Source organism: Rhinolophus sinicus, linkage group LG01, assembly GCF_036562045.2.
Source record: "Rhinolophus sinicus isolate RSC01 linkage group LG01, ASM3656204v1, whole genome shotgun sequence".
NCBI classification, from domain to species: Eukaryota; Metazoa; Chordata; class Mammalia; order Chiroptera; family Rhinolophidae; genus Rhinolophus; species Rhinolophus sinicus.
Window position 1 is genome coordinate 189696513 of NC_133751.1, and position 25152 is coordinate 189721664.

Consider the following 25152-nt stretch of genomic DNA (forward strand, 5'->3'; position numbering starts at 1 on the left):
TATCCTGGAGTAGGAAAGGATGAAGTTCTAAAACTAAGGGTACAATTATTAAAAATTCACCACCTCAACATTAACAGAAACCGACACCATTTTCTTCCCATTGACGAAACTCCACATTCAGAAAGGGGGAAAGACTCCTAAAATATTAGAAATCTAACTTTTTGAGTCTTAAAATGTAGTAAATGTTACGGTTTAAGTAGTGAAAAATGAGAAATACTAAAGGTTGGTATTATGACTTTAGAATAGATTCAGGTCTCTCTCTACTAGTGAACAATGGGGAAGAAGATATCACAGTCTATGATTTGCTCTGAACCACATTTTACCATACTTATCTGATCCCCAGAACTGAATCCAAACTAGATTTTCTTCTGACATCAGCAAAAGCTTTTCTGAAATTACAAAACTCCAGGTGCATGCAGTCCCTGAATAAATTATTATTTCAACACTGATCAGCCACATGGGTGAAGACTAAGTTAGGAAACATGTCTACAAGGATTTCTTAACGAAAGCAGGTGGCTGTTGATATTCTAAATAGATTCTATAATTAGAACATTTTTAGGACTTGAGGTGTATCTCATAAGGGGTTTCTGTAACATTCAGAAGACAGCTCATGTAGAAAAGCACATGTTCAAGAAGATATTTATTCATTCTCTCTTAATAGGAGGAAAATATTTTAAAAACTACATATGATAAGACCAAAAGTTTATGTTACTAGCAAGGGAAGACTTTACTTTTTGGATTTATTCACTGCTAATGTTTAGGAATTTCTGCAGTATCAAAGAACTGCCTTTCTAAACAAGAGTAAATTTCAGGTGAAAAACAAAAAAATATTATTGTATTTGTTTAAAATTATTTAGGCCAAACATATAAAACATACTTTGTGGAAAAAAACTCACTTGCTTAATAAATAACATTTCATATAGGGTTTAACTAATAGTAGATTTTTTTTCAACTTCTGTGGACTCCATTAAACTTATTATCTATTCCAAGTAAGGTAAATATACCTGATTAACTCCAGTCCTAAAATGAGATATTGAAGCTCTTTCTATCATCATGTTTTTGGCATGAGTTTCTACCCAGAGAAATTTATAATGCATTTATTTTTTTAACTTGTATTTATACTTTGACACAAATTAATCTTTGTTCAAGCTGTACTACCAACAATAGAAAAGTTAAGACCCTTTAGCAAAAGCATGAGATCAGACAATTAAGTTCGCGAACTCATCCTAGAAAACATGCTACATGCCTCATTGCTGAATATCACTATGGTCACCTTCGAAGTACTCGCCTTGGGAAGCTATGCACCAATGCCAGTGCTTAGTCCACCCTACAAAATAATTTTGGAACTCATTTTCTGGAATGGCCATCAGAGCTGTTGTATTACCCTGGATGTCCTGAATGTCATCAAAATGTCTTCCTTTCAATATTTCCTTTATCTTTGGGTAAAGAAAGAAGCCATTGGGGGCCAGATCAGGTGAGTACAGAGGATGTTCCAGTACACTTATTTGTTTATTGGCTAAAAACTCCCATACAGACATTGCAGTGGTGCATTGTTGTGATGCAAGAGCCATGAATTGTTGGCGAAAACTTCAGGTCGTTTCATCTATCTTTTTCACACAGTCTTTTCAGCACTTCCAAATAGTAAACTTGGTTGTTTGTCCAGTTGGTACAAATTCATGATGACTAATACCTCTAATATCAAAAAAGCTTAGCAACATTGTTGCAACAAGTTCGCAAACTTAATTGTCAGGCTTTCATACATAGTAAAAATACTGGAAAAGTTTATAAATTGTTACTAGCACTTAAGCAAGTTACATTCCCAAGTAATATACTTCTTTTTCTGAAATGTATTGATCAGAAATAGGACACAAAATAAACTAAATGAAGTTTTACATTTTTTTAAGGTGTTTTTGAAATTCTACTGAGTAATGACACAGGTTGAGCCATTAATGCAAATCTTCAAAACTTAAATAGTTTCCTAATACTTTTCATTTTGAGACATCTTTTAAAGAAACAACAGATGCCTCTCCACATGCATTCTAAAAATCAATACAATTAATCAATAATGCTCTCCACAGGTAATAAATGCTGAGAAGCATTTCTGCCTATCTGTATTGATCAAGAGAATTGCTTCAAATTACTTCTGATGTGTATAAAAATCATTTCCTTATTGATCAAAGTCTCTCTTTTCCTCTCTGATATGTTAGTTCATATATGGCACACAGTTGTTCTGGACTTCATCCTTCTATATTTGTGATAAAAAAATTCCTATGATCTGTATATGAGACTAATTTTAATGTAATGTAAAATGGGTATTTCAGTTTTCTTGGGGGAATGTATTATTCAAAATTTAATCAAAATATGAATAATCGTGAGAAATTACTGACATTATTTTAATGAGAAATGTAAGGTGTATTTCACTCATATTTTCATTATTTAGAATAAGCTTAAAGTTTTGAGTCTGCTTCTATTTCTTATAACAGAGTTCCATTCATGTAGACACACGCATTTAATCCAGAATGATGCTATTCCTGATGGTATAAATAATAGAAAACTGCATAGTTTTAGTCAACTGTTGATTTATAATATTGCTGGAAAGTTATATTTTTGTAACATGACCTAACATGTTAGTGAATTTTGTGACCTATTGCATATATATATATTTTGTGACCTATTGCATATATATATATATATATATATATATATATATATATATATATGAGAGAGAAAGAGAGAGAGAGTAAGAAAAGTATGTCTTCTAAATTAATTTTCTAAAAAATAAGTTTACAGTTTCATTAGGTACAGCATTTAATGAGTCTCATTAAATAGGACTCTTCATCTTTGATGCAAACAATATATGTATCCACAGTTGCCTTGCTAACAGTGATGGCAGCCAATGGCTCATTGGGTTAATGTTATTAGATTAATTAAGAAATTTTCCAAGGAAGCTCAAATTCTAACTCTTTATACATTAACTAACATTGTGAATTATTCCTCCAATGAAAAAAAATCAAAGATTCCTATCAATATGATTTAGCAAATTTCATAACCTATACTACCTATTTTTCTTCTCTAAATGTCCTATTACAAAATGGCATTATTTTGTCCAATGAATATACAACAATGGAAAGTGTTTCTCAACCAGTATCTTCCTAAAACTTGACCACCAATTTACTTTATTAAAAGGTTTCATTCATCTCATGATTTTTATCTGGAATTTCAGGGAATATGAATTATCATATAGACAATTGAGGTCCCAATATCTCTACCTTAGATAGCTTTACTTTATCAAGCTAACAATTTAATTTTGTCTTGTTTTAATTCTGAGGGAATCTTTAATGAAAATTCTGAGGGAATCTTTAATGAAAAACAAATTAAGTTGAAATCTTTCAATAAAATGACAACTCTTTCTTTTTCCATGAACAATTAGTGTAAAGGAATTAGATAAAATATGTTCACTGTATTCAAAATTACTGTTCAGATGAGTCTGAGGGGATGTTAGTCAATGTTGAAAGCATAAGCATCAAAAGGATGATGTATTCTGGAGTGTTTCCCAGAGCAAAAATGAAATGATACATTATTATAACATTTTAATATAAAACACTTATCTAAAGATGTGAAGGTGTCTTTTCTGCTCCCTGTTGAAGGTCCTGTGGACTCTTGGGAGGATGGATGGGCTCTCTGAGCTCTAAAAGAATAAAAGATGCTTTCCTAAGGCCCTAGCTTATTCCCAGAAAGCTAATTGCACAGTGAGATTCTCAGAGTCAGTAAGTGCTATTAGGGTAATCACAGAAATGAAACTTTTAAAACATTTTGTGCGTAAATAGAAATTAATTTGAAGTATTCCTAGGAGCAAGCATAGGTTCAGCTGGAAACTGGAGCCGCACACCCAAGGGATGTTTACTCTGACTCATGTTGTATTTTAGGAAGGGCAGTTTAATCACAGTGGGAGAGATGACATTGAGCCAATCAATAAAAATTCATCCAGAGGTATTAGGGCATGACGTAGAGGATAAAAGCGTGAGTTTGGAGTCAGATGGGCCTCAAATCCAGACTCTAGTACTTATAAGCTGTGTAACATTGGAGAAATTGTTTTTATCTCTCTAAGCCTCATTTTCCTCCTCTGAAGTAGGATTTGTGCTAGCACTTTCCAATAGAAATATAATGTGAATCATATATGTAATTTTAAATGTTTAGTAGCCATGTTTTTTTAAAAAACAGGGAAATTAATTTTAAAATATGTTATTTGGACAAAATACAATTTGTCCAAAATACTGCCATCACAATATATAATCAATATTAAAAGTCTCAATGAAGCATTTTTTTCATAATAAGTCTTTGAAATCTGGTGAGCATTTTACAATTATAGCATGTTTCAGTTTGCATTAGATGCATTTGAGGTTCTCAATGGCCACGTGGGAGTCGTGGCTGCTATAAAGTATTGTGCCGGTATGTACCTACCCCATACAGTTGTTGTAAGGATAAAATGAGATGATGTGTGTAAAGGCCTTAGAACAGTGCTTGGCAAATAATAAGCACTGAAAGAGGTAGTTGTGAAAACTGTTACTATTACCACTGAGTATTGACTGCAACAGCCAGTGTGCTCAGCTAAGGGGAAGGCCAAAATATGCTGTAGCCTCTATTCCTGAGGAGTTACGAAGTTTAGAAGGTAGAAAAAATACATATTTAACTGTTATTTATGGCATCTTATTGTCACGTGAGTGATATGAATAAAATGCAAAAAAATGTTCAAAAGAGGAAGATCACTCCACATGCCTTATATCGGTTTGGTGAAGCAAGTCATTTTGAACTGGGATTTAATAAACAGGTGGATTTTACTAGGAAGATGTGGTCGGGGACGGGAGAAGGCTAAGGAAAATATTCCAAAAGGAATAATAGAAGGAACAAGCCAAAGTTGGGGAAGTGAGAAATATATTCAAGAAATGATGGTGACTCATTCGATGAACACAAAGTTTACTTAAGAGTGAACTTGCGTGAGTAAATGCAGATTTGTTTTAAAGTGTAGAGATCTTATAAGCCATGCAAACACACTAGGACCGTTATTCAGTGTCAGAGAGAAATTGTAAAAAGGTCAAAGGTCTAACTCAGTTCTACAACTGCCATGAATATGTTTTCTCACCTTAGGCAAGTCAGTTTATCTCACCAGTTTTGTTTGTAAAAGGAGGTGGTTAGATCTAAAGCAAAACCAAACCTGAGAATGTCAGAGTTGTCAGGAGTCTCTTTGTTGTTGCTGCTTCTGCTTTTGTTGTTGTCCTAGTCAAATTTATGGTATTTTAGGATGGGAGGTACAAACTTGAAGAAACACCTTAGGAATTAATATAGGTAAATTTCAAAAGTAAGGACGTTGTTTTAACATAAAGATCCCTTGGGGTGTCATTTTAATGGTCCTGACATCAAAAGTTAAGGACGTCAGTATTGTGGACACAACAGTTAGAAATGGGCAGATTATAGAAAATTAGTAAAGAAGAATAAATAGAACGTGGGTTGAGGATGGAAAGGGAGAAAAGGCAAAATGGGAGAAATGGATGCTACTGCCATTTGGAGTCTGGGAAAGAGAATATCGTATGTATTCAAAATGGAAAAACTAGGGTGATTGTTTTGCTGGAGATATGGAAAGGGATGTAACGTGAGTCTTTTAGTTATCAATTAGGTACGATTTTTAGTATGTGCAATATATGCACTAAAACTGTGTGTATTTAAGAATTTAATGGATAGATATATAAAAAGAATGACTCCTGCAAGAACATGGATGTTTTAGTTTCAGAGTTTTGCAAAGTAGCAAAACCAACACTGAATAAAAGAATTATGGGATTAACATTAGCATTAAATTTAAGGTCCTATGTATCTTGTAAATTCATTGGCATTCACAGAGAAGCCCCAAAGTGTCACACTTATCTGAGTCTTAATTTGTGAAAGAAACATTCAAGCCAATACATGAAGCACAACTTTTGAATATAAAAGATTTTGATACAAATTCCAGCTTAACCTTCTCTGAGTCTCATTCTTCATTCGCTAAAAAGGGAGACCATGTATCATAAAGTTGAGTGCAAAACATGTAAGGTAAACAGGTGGAGCTCTGAGGTGTTTAGTAAATGATAGCTACTATAAACTTATTCCAGTGGACATGGAAGACAAAGATATGAGCACATATTTTTACTATTTAAAAAATATCATAAGGGTGCTTGTGTTCTTACTTATATGACACTACAATTTCTCATGTAACAAGCATGTATTAAGCACTGATTATGTCAATTTTTATGACTGGTGTCAAAAATATTGCACTAATAGGCAGCATGCAGAATCCCTAAACTTAAGAAGAGTTTCTTTAGGTTAGGAGACAAGTAAGTGTTGAAAAGTTCCAGGTAACTCTTGGATATTCTATGTGTATACTCTCAAAATCAAATTGAATTATCACACATGTATGTATCTAAAATTAATGTCAAATTCTTTAATTGAAAAAGTGCCAATTTTTTTACCTTTTATTTTTATGAGATTAAAAGGTTCCAATTTATGTTGCTTTATCCAAAGTGATTACTGTATTTTGCTGTGTATAATCTGTACTTTTTTGCCCAAATTTATGAGGGAAAAGTAAGCATGCCCATTATACATGGATAGTACTAATTCTATATCTATATAAATGTTTTAAATTCTTTTATTTATGCTTATGAGTTAAAAGTATAACTCTAGAAATCAATAACAATATCCATATGCAAAATAATACCCTGGAATACGATAATCAGTTTTGTTGAATTTACGACCAAGTTTATTTTGCTTTTTACATTTCACATATAAGTGAGGTCATATGGTATTTGCCTTTTTCAGTATGACTTATTTTACTTAGCATAATACCCTCTATGTCCATCCATGTTGTCACAAAGCTAAGATTTCATTATTTTCTATGGCTGAGTAATATACTATTGTATATATGTACCACTTCTTTATCTAATCATCTATTGATGGGCACTAAGGTTGCTTCCATTTCTTGATTATTGTAAATAGTGATGCAGTGAACATAGGGGTGCCTATATCTTTTCAACTTAATGTCTTCGATTTCTTTGGATATATATATATATATATATTCAGAAGTGAAATCGCTGGACCTTCAAATCATTTTCCATAGCGACTGAACCATTTTACAATCCCATCAACAGTGCACAAGGGTTCCCTTTTCTCTGCATCCTGGCCAAAACTTGTTGTTTGTTGATTTATTGATGATAGCCATTCTGACAGATGTGAGGCAATACATCATTGTGGTTTTAATTTCAATTTCTCTAATAAGTAGTGATGCTGAACATCTTTTCATATGTCTGTTGGCCATCTGTATGTCTTCTTTGGACAAATGTATATTCAGGTCCTATGCCCATTTTTTTAATTGAATCATTTGGTTTTCTTTGGAGTTGAGTTGTATGAGTTCCTTATACGTTTTGGATATTAACCCCTTATCAGATATATCATTGGCGAATATCTTCTTCATTCATTAAGCTGTCTTTTTGTTTTGTTGGTGGATTCCTTTGCTGAGCAAAATTTTTTTTAGTTTAATACTGTCCCATTTATTTAATTTTTCTTTTGTTTCCATTGCCCAAGGAGATAGATCAGAAAAAAATATTACTAAGAGCAATGTCAGAGAGGTTACTGCCTATGTTTTCTTCTAGGAGTTTTATGGTTTTGGGTCTTACATTTAAGTCCTTAATCCGTTTTGAGTTTATTCTTGTATATGGTGTAATACAGTGGTCCAATTTATTTTATTTATTTATTTTTTGCATGTATCTGTCCAGTTTCCCCAATACCATTTATTGAATAGACTGTATTTACCTCATTGTATATTCTTGACTCCTTTGCCATAGATTAAATGATCACGTACTTGTAGGTTTATTTCTGGACTCTGTATTCTAGTCCATTAATCTGTGTGTCTGTTTTTATGCCAGTACCATGCTGTTTTGATTGCTGTGACCTTGTAGTATAGGTTATCAGTTATTTTGATACCTCCAATTTTGTTCTTCTTTCTCAACATAGCTGTGGCTATTTGGAGTCTTTTGTGGTTCCATATAAATTTTAAGGTTATTTGTTCTAGTTTTGTAAAAAATGCCATTGGTATTTTGATAGGAATTGTATTGACTCAACAGATTGCTCTTGGTAGTATGGACATTTTAACAATATTATTTTTTCCTATCCATGAAAATGGTATATGCTCCCATTTATTTCTATCTTCTTCAGTTGCTTTCTTCAGTGTCTTATAGTTTTTGACATACAGGTCTTTTACCTCCTTGGTTAAATTTATTACTAAGTATTGTATTATTTTTTGATGCAATTTTAAATGGGATTGTTTCGTTAATTTCTCTTTCTGATAGTTCATTATTGGTATATAAAATGCAATGAATTTCTGAATATTAATTTTTGTATTCTGCTACATTGCTGAATTCATTTATCAGTTCTGATAGTTTGTGGGTTGTTTTTTTTTCCTTGTCTTTAGGGTTCTATATATATATAGTATCATGTCATCTGCATAATGACTGTTTTACTTCTTCCTTTTCAGTTTGGATGCCTTTTATTTCTCTTTCTTGTCTGATTTCTGTGTCTAGGACTTCTAACACTATGTTGAATAAAACGGATGAAAGTGGGCATTCTTATCTTGTTCCTGATCACAAGGAGAACACATTTAACTTTTCCACGTGGGATCTGATGTTAACTGTATGTTTGTCATATGTGGTCTTTATTATGTGCAGATATGTCCTCTATTCCCACTTTGCTGGGAGTTTTTATCATAAATGATGACATATGTTGTCAAGCACTATTTCTGCATCTATCAGTATGATCATATAATTTTTATCTTTCATTTTGTTTATGTGGTGTATCACAATAATTGGTTTGTAGATATTGAATCAATCTTGCAGCCAAGGAATAAATCCCACTGAGCATGGCATATGATCTTTTTTATGTATTGCTCAATTTGGTTTGCTAATATTTTGTTGAGGATTTTCACATCTATGTTCATCAAGGATATTGGCCTATAATTTTCTTTTTCTTTGCTGCCTTTGTCTGGTTTTGAATCGGGGTAATGGAGTCCTCATAAAATGAGCTTGGAATCTTTCCCTCCTCTTGAATTTTTTGGAAGAGTCTGAGAAGAATAGGTGTTAATTCTTCTTTCAATATTTGGTAAAATTCACATGTGAAGCCATCTGGTCAAGGACTTTGTTTGGTGGCAGTTTTAGGATTACTGATTCAGTTTCACTTGTAGTAATAGATGTGCTCAGATTTTCTGTTTCTTCTTGATTCAGTCTCAGAAGGTTGTAGCTCTAGGAATTTATCCATTTATTCCAGATTGTTTAATTTATTGGAGTGTAATTGCTTGTAGTATTTTCTTTAAATTTTTTATATTTCTGTAGTGTTGCAGTCACTTCTCATCCTTCATTTCTGATTTTATTTATTTGTGTCCTCTCTCTGTCTTTCTTGGTGAGTCAGCATTATCTTTACACAAAACCAGGTCTGGGTTTCATTGATCTTTTGTATTTTTTTCAGATGCTATTTTGTTTATTTCCACTCTGATCATTAGTATTTCCTTCTTTCTAATCATTTTCTAATCACTTTGAGTATCTTTAAATGTAAGGTTAAATTGTTTATTTGAGATTTTTCTTATTTCTTGAGGTAGGCCTGTATTGCTATGAATTTCCCTCTTAGGAATGCTTTTTCTGTATCCTATAGATTTTTGGGTCATTGTTTATTTTTTCTTTTTCATTTCTCTCAATGTATTTTTTGATTCTTTGATCTCATTGTTAACCCATTCATTATTTAGTAGCATGTTATTTGGCTTCCACATATTTGTGTGTTTTTTAGTTATTTTCTTGCAATTGATTTCTAATTTCATACCTTTTAGTCGAAGAAGATGCTTCATATGCTTTTAGTCTTCTTAAATTTTCTGAGACTTCTTTTGTGGCTAAACATAGGGATTATCTTTTATGCTGCTTTGGGGTGAAATGCACTAAAAATATCAATCAAATCCATGTGGTTTAGTATGTCACTTAAGATCGTTTTTCCTTGTTGATTTTTCTGTCTGGAAGATTTGTCCATTGGTGTCAATGGAATGTTAAAGTCTCCTACTATGATTCTATTGCTGTTAATCTCTCCCTTTATGTTGATCAATATTTGCTTTATATATTTATGTGCTCCTATATTGGGTGCATAAATATTTACAAGGGTTATATCCTCTTGTTGGATTGATCCCTTTATCATTATGTAATGTTCCTCTTTGTCTCTTATTATAATCTTTGTTTTAAAGTCTATTTTGTCTTTTATAAGGATTGCTATTCCAGCTTTTGTTTGTTTCCATTTGCATGAAATATCTTTGTCCACTTCTTTACTTTCAGTCTGTATGCGTTTTTCGGTCTGAAGTGTGTCTCTTGTAGACAGCATATGTCTGGGTTTTGTTTTCTCATCCATTCATCTACCCTATGTATTTTGATTAGAGCATTTAATCGATGCACTTTTAAAGAGAATATTGAAAGGTACATAGTTGTTCCCATTTTATTATTCATCTTTATGGCACTTTTTCCCTCCTTATTCTTAAATAAGTCCCTTTAACATTTCTTGTAATACTGGTTTTGTGGTGATGAACTCTAGCTTTTTTTGGGGGGGAAGCTCTTCATCTCTCCTTCAATTTCAAATGATAGCCTTGCTAGATAGAGTAGTCTTGGTTGTAGGACCTTACTTTTCATCACTTTGAATATTTCATGCCAATCCCTCTGGCTTGCAAAGTTTCTGTTGAGAAATCATCTGACAATTTTAAGGGGAGCACCCTTGGAAGTAACTACCGTGTTTCCCCGAAAATAAGACTGGGTCTTAAGTTTTGCTCCAAAAGACGCATTAGGGCTTATATTCAGGGGATGTCATCCTGAAAAATCATTCTAGGGCTTATTTTCCAGTTAGGTCTTATTTTCAGGGAAACATGGTAGCTGCCTTTCTCTTCCTGCTTTTAGGATTCTCTCTTTGTCTTTAACTTTTGCCATTTTAATTATTATGTGTCTCGGTGTGGGCCTCTTTGAGTTCATCTTGTTTGGTATTCTCTGTGCTTGCTGGACTTGTATTTCTATTTCCCTCACCAGATTAGGAAAATTTTCAGTCATTATTTCTTCAAATATATACTTAATCCCTTGCTTTCTCCCTTCTCCTACTGGTACCCCTTTGATGTAAATTATGTTATGCTTGATGTTGTCCAAGAGGTCCCTTAAATTATCCCCATTTTTTTCCTTTTTTTCTTTTTCTTTTTGCTGTTCTGAGTGGGTGTTTTCTGATGCCTTGTCTTCCAATGGCTGATTCACTCCTCTACTTCATCTAATCTTCTGGTGATCCCTTCTTGTGCATTCTTCATTTCAGTTATTGGTTCTGACAAGTTCTATTTTATCGTTTCTATGTCCTTTTTTGTTTTGTATTGCTTTGTTGAAGTTCTCACTAAGTTCCTTTAGCACCTTTATAACCATTACTTTCAACTGTGTATCTGTATTTGTTAGGTTGATTGCTTCCATTTCTTTTAGTGTTTTTTTTTTTTTCTGAAGTTTTCTTCTGTTCTTTCATTAGGGACGTATTTCTTTGCTTCCTCATTTTGGCTGCCTCTCTTTGTTTGTTTCTATGTATTAGGTAGATATGCTATATCTTCCAGTCTTGGCCAGGTGGTGTTACCGTGTTTCCCTGAAAATAAGACCTAGCCAGACAATCAGCTCTAATGTGTCATTTGGAGCAAAAATTAATATAAGACCTGGTATTATATTATATTGTATTATATTACATTACATTACATTATACCATACCCAGTCTTATGTTATAATAAAATAAGACTGGGTCTTATATTAATTTTTGCTCCAAAAGATGCATTAGAGCTGATTGTCTGGCTAGGTCTTATTTTCGGGGAAACACAATATGTAATAAATTCCCTCCAGTGGTGCAATCTCCCGGATCACCTGCACCAGGTGTTCTAGGAGTATCTTTTATGTGCATTTTTTTTGCAGTTGAACATCTAGGGCCTGTCCAGTGGCTCAGTTGGAGCTCTGTAGTTGAACTTCTATTACTATTGGCACATCAGTAGGTGGGGATATTCGCTGGCTGACTGACTATGGGGTTTGGCCCTGTCCACAGCTTACAAGATGCTGTGTGAGAGACTTACCCTGCAAAGCAAGATTCACCACAGTGGTTTCTGGTGCCCACTGAGACTACCCTATGGGTATGCTACTTGTCGTGCTAATTGGGTGGTGCTCTGTTGTGTTCTGAAGCCAGCCTCAGAGTTTGTTGGTTCTGGGGCCTCTTAAGAGACTCTAGTGCAGGCCCAGGTGAGCCTCTGCCTGTGTACAGACTGAGGCTACCTGGTAGGATCTAAAAAGTGATCAGTATTTGTTCACTGCCTGTGCTGCACCTGGAGGTGCATGGAAGAGGCCACACTGCAAACCAAGGATGTCTGCCACCAGTACAAGGCATGGGGTGGCTTCACAAAAAGCCCAGGATACCCTGCAGTCTGTTGCCACTTGCTGGATGCCTGTAAGTCTTGGCTGCTGATAGAGCATACTGCAGTATGCAAGTTGGGTGAGGCCAGGGGTCTCAGGATGCCACCAGGATGGGTCAAGTGGTTTTCAGAAGGTTAATGTAGACTCTAGTTTGGCATCAATGCTGAGCTTAGAGCTACTCAGCAAAAGGCTCAGAGCTCATCAAGGCCAGCTATTGCCGACCTGCTACTCCCTAGAGTTGTCCAAGAAAGACTTTCACATGGTCTGGCTGCTGGCTGTCAAGTGCCTCTGGTGGTATGTGAGTTGAGGCCAGCTATTTGCTGTCAAAAGAGTCTCCTGGAGTGTGTGGGGCAGGGGCTGGTTGCTGGTCACAGAAACTGCCCCTGGTGGTGTGTGACTTGAGTGGGGTGAGATCCTAGGGAGTCACCAGAGTTGAGCAAATGGAGTTCACCAGACTAATGCAGTTTCAGATTTGACTGTATGGGAGGAGGGCAAAATAGGAAAGATAGCATCCGCTTACCAGCTGCAGGGGAAGAGAGTTCTACACATGGAAAATAGCTACTGTCCCTCCAGTCCCCATCCCAAAGCCACACAACTCAGTCTCTCCATGTATGTCTCTGGAGCCTCTTGAGTTGCTGTCCCTCTGCCAAAGCCCAGGGTGATTGCCTGTGGACTACTGAGTTTGTACACTGGCCCTTTAACAGGACATCTGGGTTTCTAGCAGCCTTCCATCTCACCCGTATGGTAGGGAATCCCCACTGTTTTTCACAGCCAGTTGTTGTGGGGGCTCCATTTCCTAGCACTGGTACTCCAAGATGAGGATCCTGGTGTGAGGCTGGGTCCCTCGCTCTTCTGGGTGGGGGAGCCACTGTAGTCAAGATAGCTCTCCCAATTCTCAACTGCCACACACAGGTGTGGGGCTTGCATGATTTGTGTCTGTACCCCTCCTACCAGTCTTCACATGGCTTTTTCTTTATATCTTAGTTATAGCATTTCTGCTCAGGTAGACTTCAGATGGTTCTCCAGGTTGATTGTTCTATGATTTAGTTGTAATTTTAATGTGGTCATGGGAGGAGGCAAGCACATCTTGCCTCCTTCTCTCCTACATAATTTATATTCAAATATATATAGTGTATTTTAAAATACTTTTATGCATCAATTTGCCTGTCTTTATTTTTAAATTGATGTTGATAAACTATATTACTCCGTTTTTTTAATCATATATTTTCAATCCATGTGTTATTTGTGAAATGTGTGTATTCATAATTTGGTATCTTTATTCTTGTTAAAATACTATGCTAAATCATATTTTAAATAATGTATTCTGAAATAGAATGTTGTCAGACAATTATTTTGGTTAAATTTTATTTTTATAATATTTTAATAAAATATATATAATTAATAAAATGTATATTTAATAATATATATGTTTAATAAAATAAATATAATTTACCATTTATCTTTTTTATTTTGCACTTTCAAGAGGTGTATTTAATTTTTCATGGACATTATTAGTGCAAGTCTGTATAAATTTTTATGGTACTATTTAAAATTTTGTGTCTGCCATATTTTAATTCCATTGACCAAGTTTTGATGTAGCTAAATCTACTATACTCCTTAAATTGTCATTAAGTCTCTGACATTGGGATGACAAATAATTTACATTATAGTTTATTTCTCCTTGCCAATCAGCAGACTATTTATAGACACCTATGTACATGTCTGTAAAAATTCCACTTGCTAGAAATGCTACCAATAGACATACTGTGAATTTTCTTTTTTGAGAGTGCTATCTGTCTTTCACACCAAGTAGATACTAATATAGTAATTGACACATCTTAGTAAGCAATATTGAAAATCTTGAAACCTAGAAAGAGTTCAGCATCTCAATTCCCAATAAAACTAATTTTTAGATCAGATATTTTATTCCATGTAATAATCCAATATACTTCATTTTTAGTGTATTTTATTAAAGTATAGTTGATATATTTGTACAATATTATATTAGTTTTAAGTTTAAAACATAGTGATTCAACATTTACATATCTAATTATGTGATCACCACAGTAAGTCTAATAACCATCTGTCACCATACGAAGTTATCATGAGTTTATTATCTACATTCCCTGTGCTATATATTACATTTCCATGACATTTATTTTATAACTGGGAATTTATAGCATTTTCTTCCCCTTCACCTTTTTTACCCATCCACCACTGCCCTCCCCTCTGGCAACCTGATTATTTTATGTATCTATGAGTATGTTTCTGTTTTGTTTTTGTTCAGTTTATTTTGTTTTCAGATTCCACATATAAAAGAATTCACATAGTATTTGTCTTTCTCTGTCTTACTTATTTCACTTAGAATAGTATCTTCTAGGTCCATTTATGTTCCTGAAAATGGCAAGATTACATTCTTTTTATTGCTGAATAATATCCCATGGTGTGGGTGTATATGCCACATATTCTTTATCCATTCTTATATTGATCGACACCTAGGTTGCTTTCATATCTTGCCTACTGTAAATAATGCTGCAATTAACATAGAGGGTGCATATATGTTTTCAAATTAGTGTTTTCATTTTCTTTGAATAAATACCCAGTAGTGGAATTCGCAGGTCATATGATAGTTCTATTTTTATTTTTTTAGAGGAAACTCCATACTGTTTTTCATAATGGCAGCACCAGTTTACAATCCCACCAATGGTGCCTGAGAGCTCCCATTCATCTATATTTTCTCCAACTCTAATTATTTGCTCATTTTATGATAATAGCCATTCTAAGAGGTGTGAGATAATATTTCATTGTGATTTGTATTTGATTTCTCAGATGGCTAGTGATATTGAACATCTTTTCATGTATTTGTTGGCCATCTTCTGTCTTCTTTGGATAAATGTCTATTCAGATCCTCTGCTCATTTTTTAATCAGATATTTTTGTGATGTTTAGTTGGCTGAGTTCTTTATATATTTGGATATTAACCCCTTATTGCATACATACATCATCTCCCATTCAATAGGTTATCTTTTCATTTTGTTGATGGTTTCTTTCATGGTACAAAAGGTTTTTAGTTTGATGTATTCCTGTTTGTTTACTTTTGCTTTTGTTGCCTTTTTGCAAAGATACGTATCCAAAAATATGGCTGAGATCAATGCCAAAAAGTTTACTGCTTGTTTTCTTGTAGGAGTTTTATGGTTTCATGTCCTACATTTAAGTCTTTAATCCATTTTGAGTTTATTTTTCTATATGCTGTAAAAAGTCATCCAGATTAATTTTCATTTGCATGTATTTGCCCTTTTTCCCCAACACCACTTTTTGAATAGACTGTCTTTACCCATTGTATATTCTTACCTCTTGTCATAGATTAATTAACCATATAAATGAGGGTTTATTTCTGGGTTCTCTATTCTCTTCCGTTGATCTATGCGCCTGTTTTTGTGCCAGGACCATACTGTTTGGATTACTATAGCTTTGTATTATACTTTGAAATCAGGAAGCATGATGCCTTCAATTTTGTTCTTCTTGCTCAAGATTGCTTTGGAAATCTGGGATCTTTTGTGATTTCATATAAATTTTAGGATTCTTTCTTCTAGTTCCATGAAACATTCCACTGGTGTTTTGATAGGGATTGCATTAAACCTGTAGATTTCTTAGGTTAGTATGAACATTTCAACAATGTCAATCCTTCCAATCCATGAGCACAGTATATCCTTGCAATTATTTGTGTCTTCTTCAATTTCTTTGATCAATGTCTCATAGTTTTCAGAGTATAATTCTTTTACTTCCTTGGTTAAATTTATTTCTATGTATTTTATTGTATTTGATGCCATTGTAAATGGAATTACTTTTTAAATTTCTCTTTCTAAAAGTTTCTTATTAGAGAATAGAAACAACAGATTTCTGAATTTTAATTTTGTATCCTGTAACCTACACAATTTGTTTATTCTAATAGCTTTTTGGTGGAGTCTTTAGGGTTTTTTATATATATAATATTATGTCAATTTTACTTCTTCATTTCTAATTTGAATGCCTTTTATTTCTTTGTCTTGTGTGATCTTTGTCGCTATTACTGACTTACAATACTATGAAGAAAGCGGTGAGAGTGGTGACAGTGTGCATCTTTGTCTTGTTCCTGATCTTTTTTTTTTTTTTTTAAAGATTTTATTGAGGAAGGGGAACAGGACTTTATTGGGGAACAGTGTGTATTTCCGGGACTTTTTATTGGGGAACAGTAGTGTGTTTTTCCCAGGACTCATCAGTTCCATCCAAGTCAACCTATTGTGCTTTCAATCTTAGCTGTGGAGGGCACAGCTCAGCTCCAGGTTCAGTCGCCATTGTTAGTTGTAGGGGTGCAGCCCACCATCCCTTGCAGGAGTCAAACCCACAACCTTGTGGTTGAGAGCCCGCACTCCAACCAACTGACTCATTTGGCCACGTGGAGTTCAGCAGCAGCTCATTGACTTCATTCTAGTTGCAGAGGGCGCAACTCGCTGGCCCATGTGGGAATTGAACCAGTAGCCCCGTTGCCCAGAGCTCGCACTGTAACCAACTGAGCCACCCATCCACCCCTTGTTCCTGATCTTACAGGAAATGCTTTCCTTTTTTCACCATTGAGTGTGATGTTAGCTGTAGGTTTTTCATATTATAGCCTTTATTATGTTGAGGTATGGTTTCCTCTCTACCCATATTGTTGAGAGTTTTTGTCATAGATGGATGTTGAATTTTGTCAAATGCTTTTTCTGCATCTCTTGAAGTGATCATAATTGTTATCCTTAGTTTTGTTAATGTGTGTGTCATGTTAACTGATTTGTGGATGTTGAACCATCCTGTCATCAGTGGAATAAATCCCACTTGATCATGGTGTATGATCCTTTTAAAGTATTCTTGAATGTGGTTTGCTAATATCTTGTTGAGAATTTTTATATCTATATTCATCAGGGATATTGGCCTATTATTTTCTTTGTTGTAGTTTGTCTGATTTTGGTATCAAAGAAATTCTAGCATCATAGAATGAGTTTGAAAGGTTACATTCCCTTGAATTTTTTTAGAATACTTTGAGAACTATAGGTATTAATTCTTTAAATGTTTTGTAGAATTCACTTGTGAAGCAAACTGTCTCTGAGCTTTTGTTTGTTGGGAGTTTTTTATTACTTGTTCAATTTCATTACTAACAATCAATATGCTCAGATTTTCTGTTTCTTCCTGGTTCACTCTTGGAAGGTTGTATGTTTCTAAATTTTGTTTTTCCATTTATTCCACGTTATCCAAGTTGTTGGCATATGGTCCTTTATAGTTCTGTGGTGTTAATTGTCACTTCTTTTTCATTTCTGATTTTATTTATTTAGGCCCTCCCTCTTTTTATTCTTGAGTCAGGCTAAAAGTTTATCAAAGAATCAGCTCTGGGTTTCATTGATCTTATATATTTTACATTTTGTTTTATTTATTTTCACTCTGATCTGTATTATTTCCTTCCTTCCTTCTACTAACTTTGGGTTTTGTTTATTCTTCTTTTTCTAGTTCCTTTAGTTGTACAATTAGATTGTTTATTTGAATTTTTTCTTGTTTGTTGAGACGGGCCTGTATTGCTATAAAGTTCCCTCTTAGAACTGCTTTTGCAGTTCCACTGATTTGGAGAATTGTTTCCATTTTCATTTGTCTCAAGATATGTTTTTTTAATTTCCTCTTTGATTTCTTCTATGACCCATTTGGTTGGTTAGTAGTATGTTATTACATGTCCACGTGTTTCTGTTGTCTCTAGTTTCTACTTGTAATTGATATCAACTTTCATACTGTTGTGGTTGGAAAAGATACTTGATATGAATTCAGTTTTCTTCAATTTATTGAGACTTGTTTTGTAGCCTAACCTGTGTCCTGTTCTGGACAATGTTCCGTGTGCACTTACAAATAATGTGTATTCTGTAGTTTTTGGAAGCAATGTGCTACAAATAAAAGTATATTAAGTGCATCTGATCTAATGTGTTATATAAGGCCAATGGTTCTTTGATTTTCTGCCTCAATCATCTATCCATTCATGTAAATGGAGTATTAAAGTCCCCTAATATTATTGTGTCACTCTCAGTTTCTTTCCTTATGTCTATTAAGATCTGCTTAATATATTAAGGTCTGTCTGTGTTGTCTGCATAAATATTTACAAATGCTATATTTTTTTCTTGGATTGACCCCTTTATCATTATATTGGGGGTGCCAAAAAATGTATACATATGACTTGTATTCATCTTTTGTTATCAGTATATATTGAATATACAATTTTAATACACTTTTCACTTAAAATGTGTATACATTATTTTGGCACCCTCTGTATATTGACCTTATTTGTCTCTTTTCAGAGTCTTTGTTTTAAAATCTATTTTGTTTGATATGAGTATTGCTACTGGGGTTTTTTTGTTTGTTTCTATTTGCATGGAATATCTTTTTACATTCCTTCACTTTCAGTCTGTGTGTGTTTTTCTATCTGAAGAGAGTCTCTTGAAGGTAGCATAGAGATACTGTACCTCTTTTTTCTTTTTTAATCCATTCAGGCTCCCTATGTCTTTTGATTGGAGCATCAATCCATTTACACTTAAAATAATTATTTATAGGTAAGTACTTAATGAAATTGTGTATTTTTGGTTGTTTTTGTAGTTCTTCTCTGTTCCTTTCTTCTTCTCTTGGTTTCTTCCTTTGTATCTGCCGGTTTTCTTTGGTGTTATATTTGAGTTTCTTTCCCTTTATTTATTGTGTATCTTCATAGGTCTTTGGTTTGTGGTTACCATACGGTTCATATTTATATCTATATCGATATCTATAATCTGTATATCTATATATCATAGATATAGATATATAGCAGTCTATTTTAAGCTGATAAGCATTTTATTTTGAATACATTCTGAAAATGCCACATTTTTACTTTCTCCTCCACACTTTGTTTTTGACATCATATTTTAGATCTTTTTATTTTGTATCTATTTACTTATTGTATTTTAACCTTTATACTAGTCTTTAAATGGCTGATCCACTGCCTTTACTACATATTTGCCTTTACTTGTGAGATTTATATATATATAATTTTAAAATTTCTGGTTATGGCCCTTTTTCCCCTACTTAAAGAAGATCCTTTAACATTTCTTGTACAGTAAGTTTAGTGATGATGGACTCTAGTTTTTGCGTTTCTGGGAAATTCTGTTTCTCGCCTTCAATTCTGAATAATAATCTTGCCATGTAGAATATACTAAGTTGCAGGTTTCTTTCAGCACTTTAAATATATCCTGCCACTTTCTTCTGGCTTGCAAAATTTCTGCTGAGAAATCAGCTGATATGTTTATGGGGTTTCCCTAGTGTGTGACTAGTTGTTTTTTTTCTTGTTGCATTTTATAGTCTCTCTTTAACTTAATTTGCCATTTTAATTACAATATGTCTTGGTGTGTGTCTCTTTGGATTCCTCTTATTTGGAAATCATTGTGCTTCCTAAACCTAGATGTCTATTTCCTTCCCCACTTTAGGAAATTTTTTAGATATTATTTCTTCAAGTAAGTTTTCTTCCATTTCTCTCTCTTTCCTTCTCCTTCTGGGATCTAGATAATGTAAAAGTTACTGTCTTTGATGTTTTCTCAGATTTCCCTTAAATATCTTCATTTTAACTTTTTTTTTTTTTTTTTTTTCTGATTGGATGATTTCCACTATTCTGTCTTCCAGGTCTCTGATCCATTCTTCTGTATAATCTAATCTGATGATAATTCCCACTAGTGAAACATATATATATGTTTTCATTTCACTTATTGTATTCTTCATCTCTGGTTTGTTCTTTATTATGTCTCTCTGTTGATGTTTCTCACTGAATTTCTGCATTATCTCAAGTTCAGTGAGCAGCCTAGAAACCATCACTTTGAATTCTTTGTCAGACAAATTACCTGTCCCAATTTCCTTAGGAGTTTTTATTCTTTTTTTTCCCCTTGTTCTTTCACTTGGAACATATTCCTTTTTCTTCTCATTTTGTCTAGCTTTCTATGTCTGTTTCTATGTATTATATAAAGCAGCTATCTCTTCTAATCTTAAAGTGTAGTGGCTTTGTGTTAGAGCAACCTCTGTGTAGATTATGTGTGCTTTGTGGTTTTGGCAGGCCAGCAGGGGCTGAAGGTGGTATGTGTGGCACCAGGGGCAACCGGGTTTATCAATGGGCTGGAGCTGCAACAGGCACTGCCTGAGGTGGCCAGAGAATGCTGTGGACACCTTGCAGGTGTCCAGAGTGCTTGTACCATGCTCCTATTTGCACTGTCTAAGTGGAGGGGGAATGTAACAATGGTGCCCATCAGCACCTCTAATCCCAGCGAGTTCCTGCACATCCTGAGAGTTCCTGCAATTCTCTACCAATTAGGCAGGTGTCTTGGGGTCAGTAAATGGAATTTTTTATGTATAGTCTAGGATCCCTTTAAATTGCTGTTTTATTGCTATACCCTAGAGTAGATGAGTCTTCCAAGGGCAACTCAGTGATATTTCTCCCTACTGCAACTCTGATGTGGGAGTGAGGTCCCCATGATTACCACATTACCATCTCTCCTAACCTTCTCTATTTGGTTTCTCTCTCTTTTTTTTTTTTTTTTTTTTTTGTGTGCAGAAGCTCTTCAATCAGCTCTCAGCTCTTCAGGATGAATTGCTCTATATGTAGGTGTATATTCAGTTTGTCCATGGGAGTATATGAGTTCAGGGTCTTTTTACATGACCATCTTCACTTTAATCTAATATACTTTAAATAAAATTGAACATGATTATAAATTTATGCCCCTTAGTTCAAGGAAACCTGAAAAAAACCTCACCATAAACTTGCTGACTCAAGTCTGTTCTAGCAAAGGCAAATTCTTTTTTCAATACTTGAGGCCTGATAATGCTGAATTATATAATCCTATCAGTAAGTTCCAATATTATCATTTTCTCTATTTTATTGAATAAAGTCAGAAATTAATAAGAATCTTTGTATTTCTGATTTTAAATTTCACAGATTTGACTTCAACAAAAGATAATGATTTAAAGCTATTCATTTCCTTTTCCTTTATGGGTTTTGATTCTGCTTGTTTAAAAGTAGTAAATATTTACCCCTTCCTAACTGTTGTATGGACTACAAGAAAAAAGTTATTCATTTGATTCTTAGGAAAGTCACAAACAGCAATTGCCTATAGAGTGAGGCTAGAAGTGAAATCCATATGTAATGCCTCTGTCAGCAAAGACGAAGTAGAACAGGGTTTATAATAAATATTCACATCTGCTGCTTTGGACACTCTAATCCATCCTAAGGATATTTGCTGTGTCAGGCTTTGTTCTAGATGAAGAAGCCCAGTAGTTATAAGGGTTTGCAAATAGGCCATATTTATCATGATTAGCTTTACTTTTATGACTTTTCTCTGTTTGAGAGATATTATGACAATTTTGAGTATAATTTGTGATTAAATATTTCACTGTAAGTTTTAGTGATATCATTATAGAATTTTTATCATAAAATGGATAAATTCTATTTTGACAATATATCACCTGCTTAAAATCTGTTAAAAAGGCATCATTGATAACAGTGCTACACTGGATGTGGAGAACATAATGACTAAAAGCCCAGGTTTTAGATTCAAAGTGCTTGTGATTAAATGCTAGCTCCCTCCATACATGGGGTATCATCTTAAGCAAGTTTCTTAGCCTTTCCAAACCTCTCTTTATTCACCTATATAACAGAGTTAATACTTTCTTTATCATTAGATTATTGTAAAGATTATATGGAATTATCTATACCAGGTACTAAATCTAGTAGCTAGCATGTTGAAAGAGTTTAATAAATGTGAAATGTTATTACTGAAATGATACTTTATGCCTCCCAGGTATAGTACTAATATCATACTTATTTACCTCATCCCATGTACTGTACTTATGTAAGTATTCTATTGCTTTTACTTACCTCCAAATTCCCTGATTGTTTGCTACTGGACTTTTAAAAATAAAAGTATTAGTTAGAATTTGATTGGTGATATGACTTTTCATTTAAATAAATTATTCATTCAAAAATATATAGCATGAAAATTATGCGAATACGCTGTGATGCATTCAATTCTCTTATGTAACAAAAATTTGACAGCATTTTAAATTTTAGATTAGAGAAAAAACCTAAGTCATCTTTGAAATGGAGGTATCTTCAGTTCAACTCCAAAGAAATTTGTTGTATTAATGAGCATCACAATAAAAAAAACAATAAGTATATTATTATACTTTTAAGTAATGATTCAGTATTATAATTACTCTTATAATAAAAGAGTTGAAGTATAATATAAATTTAAAAATATAAATTATCCATTTAAAATGTGTTATATATATATATATATATATATGATATATTCTCTTATGTGTGTGTGTATGTACATCATTGCCATAAATACATGTGAAGCCTATGCTTTCTAACAATTTTCACAAATAATTCCCTTTTAAAAAGCTGCATTACTTAGTGCTTTTAATCTCATCTTCTCAAAATTATTTATTAATCCCAAAATATAAGGAGACTAGCAGGGCATTTTATGACCTCTGCATATAAAGCAGGCAGAGCATTAGGTGTTACTTCCTTATTTAAAATGTCTATAATATAACCATTGACATGTCTTAATTTTGGCAGGAATTATTTCTTATACTGACAGAAGTTAGTTCATATTTAATGACTGACATCTAACATAAAATGAGTCTGTTGAATTAAAATGGAAACAAAACTATATTACATTGCTTATACACTGTGAAATAAAACTTTGATCTCTCTCTCTCTCTCTCTCTCTCTCTCTCTCTCTCTCTCTCTCTCAGGTCGAGTATTAGCTCAGGCGAGTGGCAATGGGGTTATTCATTTGCTGGATCTTAAATCAGGAGAGATTCACAAATTGATGGGCCATGAGAATGAGGCTCACACGGTCGTATTTTCTCATGATGGAGAGAGTCTGTTTTCTGGAGGCTCTGATGGCACCGTTCGAAAATGGTCTTGATGGTCAGCATATCCCACTACAGAGGGCATTCCCTTGTAGGCTTCAAAATGCCTCTCGTATAGTCCCAAACCAGTAAATATCTGGTTAAATATGCCAGCAGGTAACATTTACAGTTTGCTTTAAAACATGCTTTCAACATATAATTTAGTGTCCATACTGTTACCAATAATAAAAATTAAAAAAAAAAACAACTTTCTGCTTATTTATTTGTGTATGGGTCTTTTTTCTTTCTCATTTTGATGAGATTTTAGAGACAGAGCATCTTTGCTAGGGATTTGGAGGAAACAGCTTTACAATGACGCCTAATGACAGACTAGATGAATTACAGGAGATTGATTTTGAATGTTAGAGAACACACTGCAGAAGAACCAGGCTACTTTTTAAAAAATCAAATTCAAGCTGCAGGAAGACCTGAAGTTTAACCATGTAGCACAGAGAAAGTGTTTCTTCAACTAAAGGGTCAAACAGAATCAGGGAGCATACATCTTCACAGATTCTTTGACAAAGATTATGCTTTATCTATTAATAATAATAATCAGAGACTGCAGATGACTTAAATCTAAATGCAAGTCTCTTCCGGAACTTTCCTCTCTGTAGCCCATCCAAGAATACATTAAGTATAATCACAATGTTTTTTTATTTTTTATTGTAATTTCAATGCAAATAAGTATCTCGCACGTCAAGTGCCTCCCCCCCCCCCAATGCATGCATCAGCTGTATAAAGTGCTACTGCTTAGAGAACACTAGCCTGGTCTAAAGAAGCAGCTCGGGATTTCGACCGAGATGGGCTCAGAAGCCAGTTGGCGCTGTCCGTGGTGCTGAGGAATTCCCGGCTGCCGGCAGAATGATCTCCAAATCAGCAGTCTGCAAACTGCTCTCAGTGATGCAGAAACCCAGCTAAAGTTGCTCCTCTCCTTCGCGTCCACAGTTAGTATTTTCTGGTGTGTTAGAGGGGATTCGAGTAACATATTGTGGATGATGCTGATGTTATTGCCAGCGGAGTGGGCTTTAAGCTACAGCATGCTGTTGCTGTTTGTGATCCACAGAGCCTAGCCAAATCACCTCTACTGCCGTAGCAAACACTGTGTAAATGAACTCATGTGTGGAGGAGGCGTAATCAGCCGGGAAATTTCATAGAAGGATCTGAGAAAATGCTAAATATAAGTTCAACATGATTCTGCTACTGGGGTCTGGATTTCTACAGGACCAGCATTGCTTCTTGCTTTGAATTCTGAAGACAGGTCCAAAGCATATTTCTTATGTGTGTCTGCTGTATTTCTCTCTGGAAGGGCGGGAGACTGCTTCTTGACTGTGGTTTGAAATGGGAGGTAGAGAGAATGGATTGCCTTTAATTCAAGCCTGAAAATGTATTCTGTGGATAATTAAAGAGAAACTGCTTTCTTAAAACATACCTGATCTTTTAGTTCATATTGGTCTATGACCCCATCAGCACCATTAACCTCCAGAGTGATTAGGTAAGTGTATCTTATGACATGAGTTATATTTGTTTTCTCAAAGAAATAGATGCAGTCATTTTAAATCATATGTAGCAATATGGGGAGGGGGAAAGTTTAGCTGGGAAGTGATCTTCTGTTTAGCAATGTCTACTTACTTATTAAAAATCTTCAGATAAACATTTGGATCTCTCTAATGTTT

General features: G+C 34.1%; 2 protein-coding genes across 6 annotated transcripts in view; both read left to right on the forward strand.

Annotated features, from left to right (window-relative positions):
* Positions 1-24138, forward strand: part of SPAG16 (sperm associated antigen 16) — a 747944-nt gene extending 723806 nt beyond the window's left edge. The window contains exon 15 of one of the 2 annotated variants that reach the window (XM_074312750.1): positions 23321-24138. In XM_074312750.1, the coding sequence (XP_074168851.1) occupies positions 23321-23496 (176 nt within the window). In that variant the 3' untranslated portion in view covers positions 23497-24138. The remainder of the gene's footprint in view (positions 1-23320) is intronic. The other variant, XM_074312756.1, reaches the window with a different exon arrangement.
* A 115-nt stretch (positions 24139-24253) lies between these two features.
* The window catches only part of VWC2L (von Willebrand factor C domain containing 2 like), a 155949-nt gene continuing 155050 nt past the window's right edge, over positions 24254-25152 (forward strand). For all 4 annotated transcript variants that reach the window (XM_019727030.2, XM_074312786.1, XM_074312798.1 and 1 more), the window contains exon 1: positions 24254-24971. The gene's annotated coding sequence lies outside the window, so the exon portion shown is untranslated. The remainder of the gene's footprint in view (positions 24972-25152) is intronic.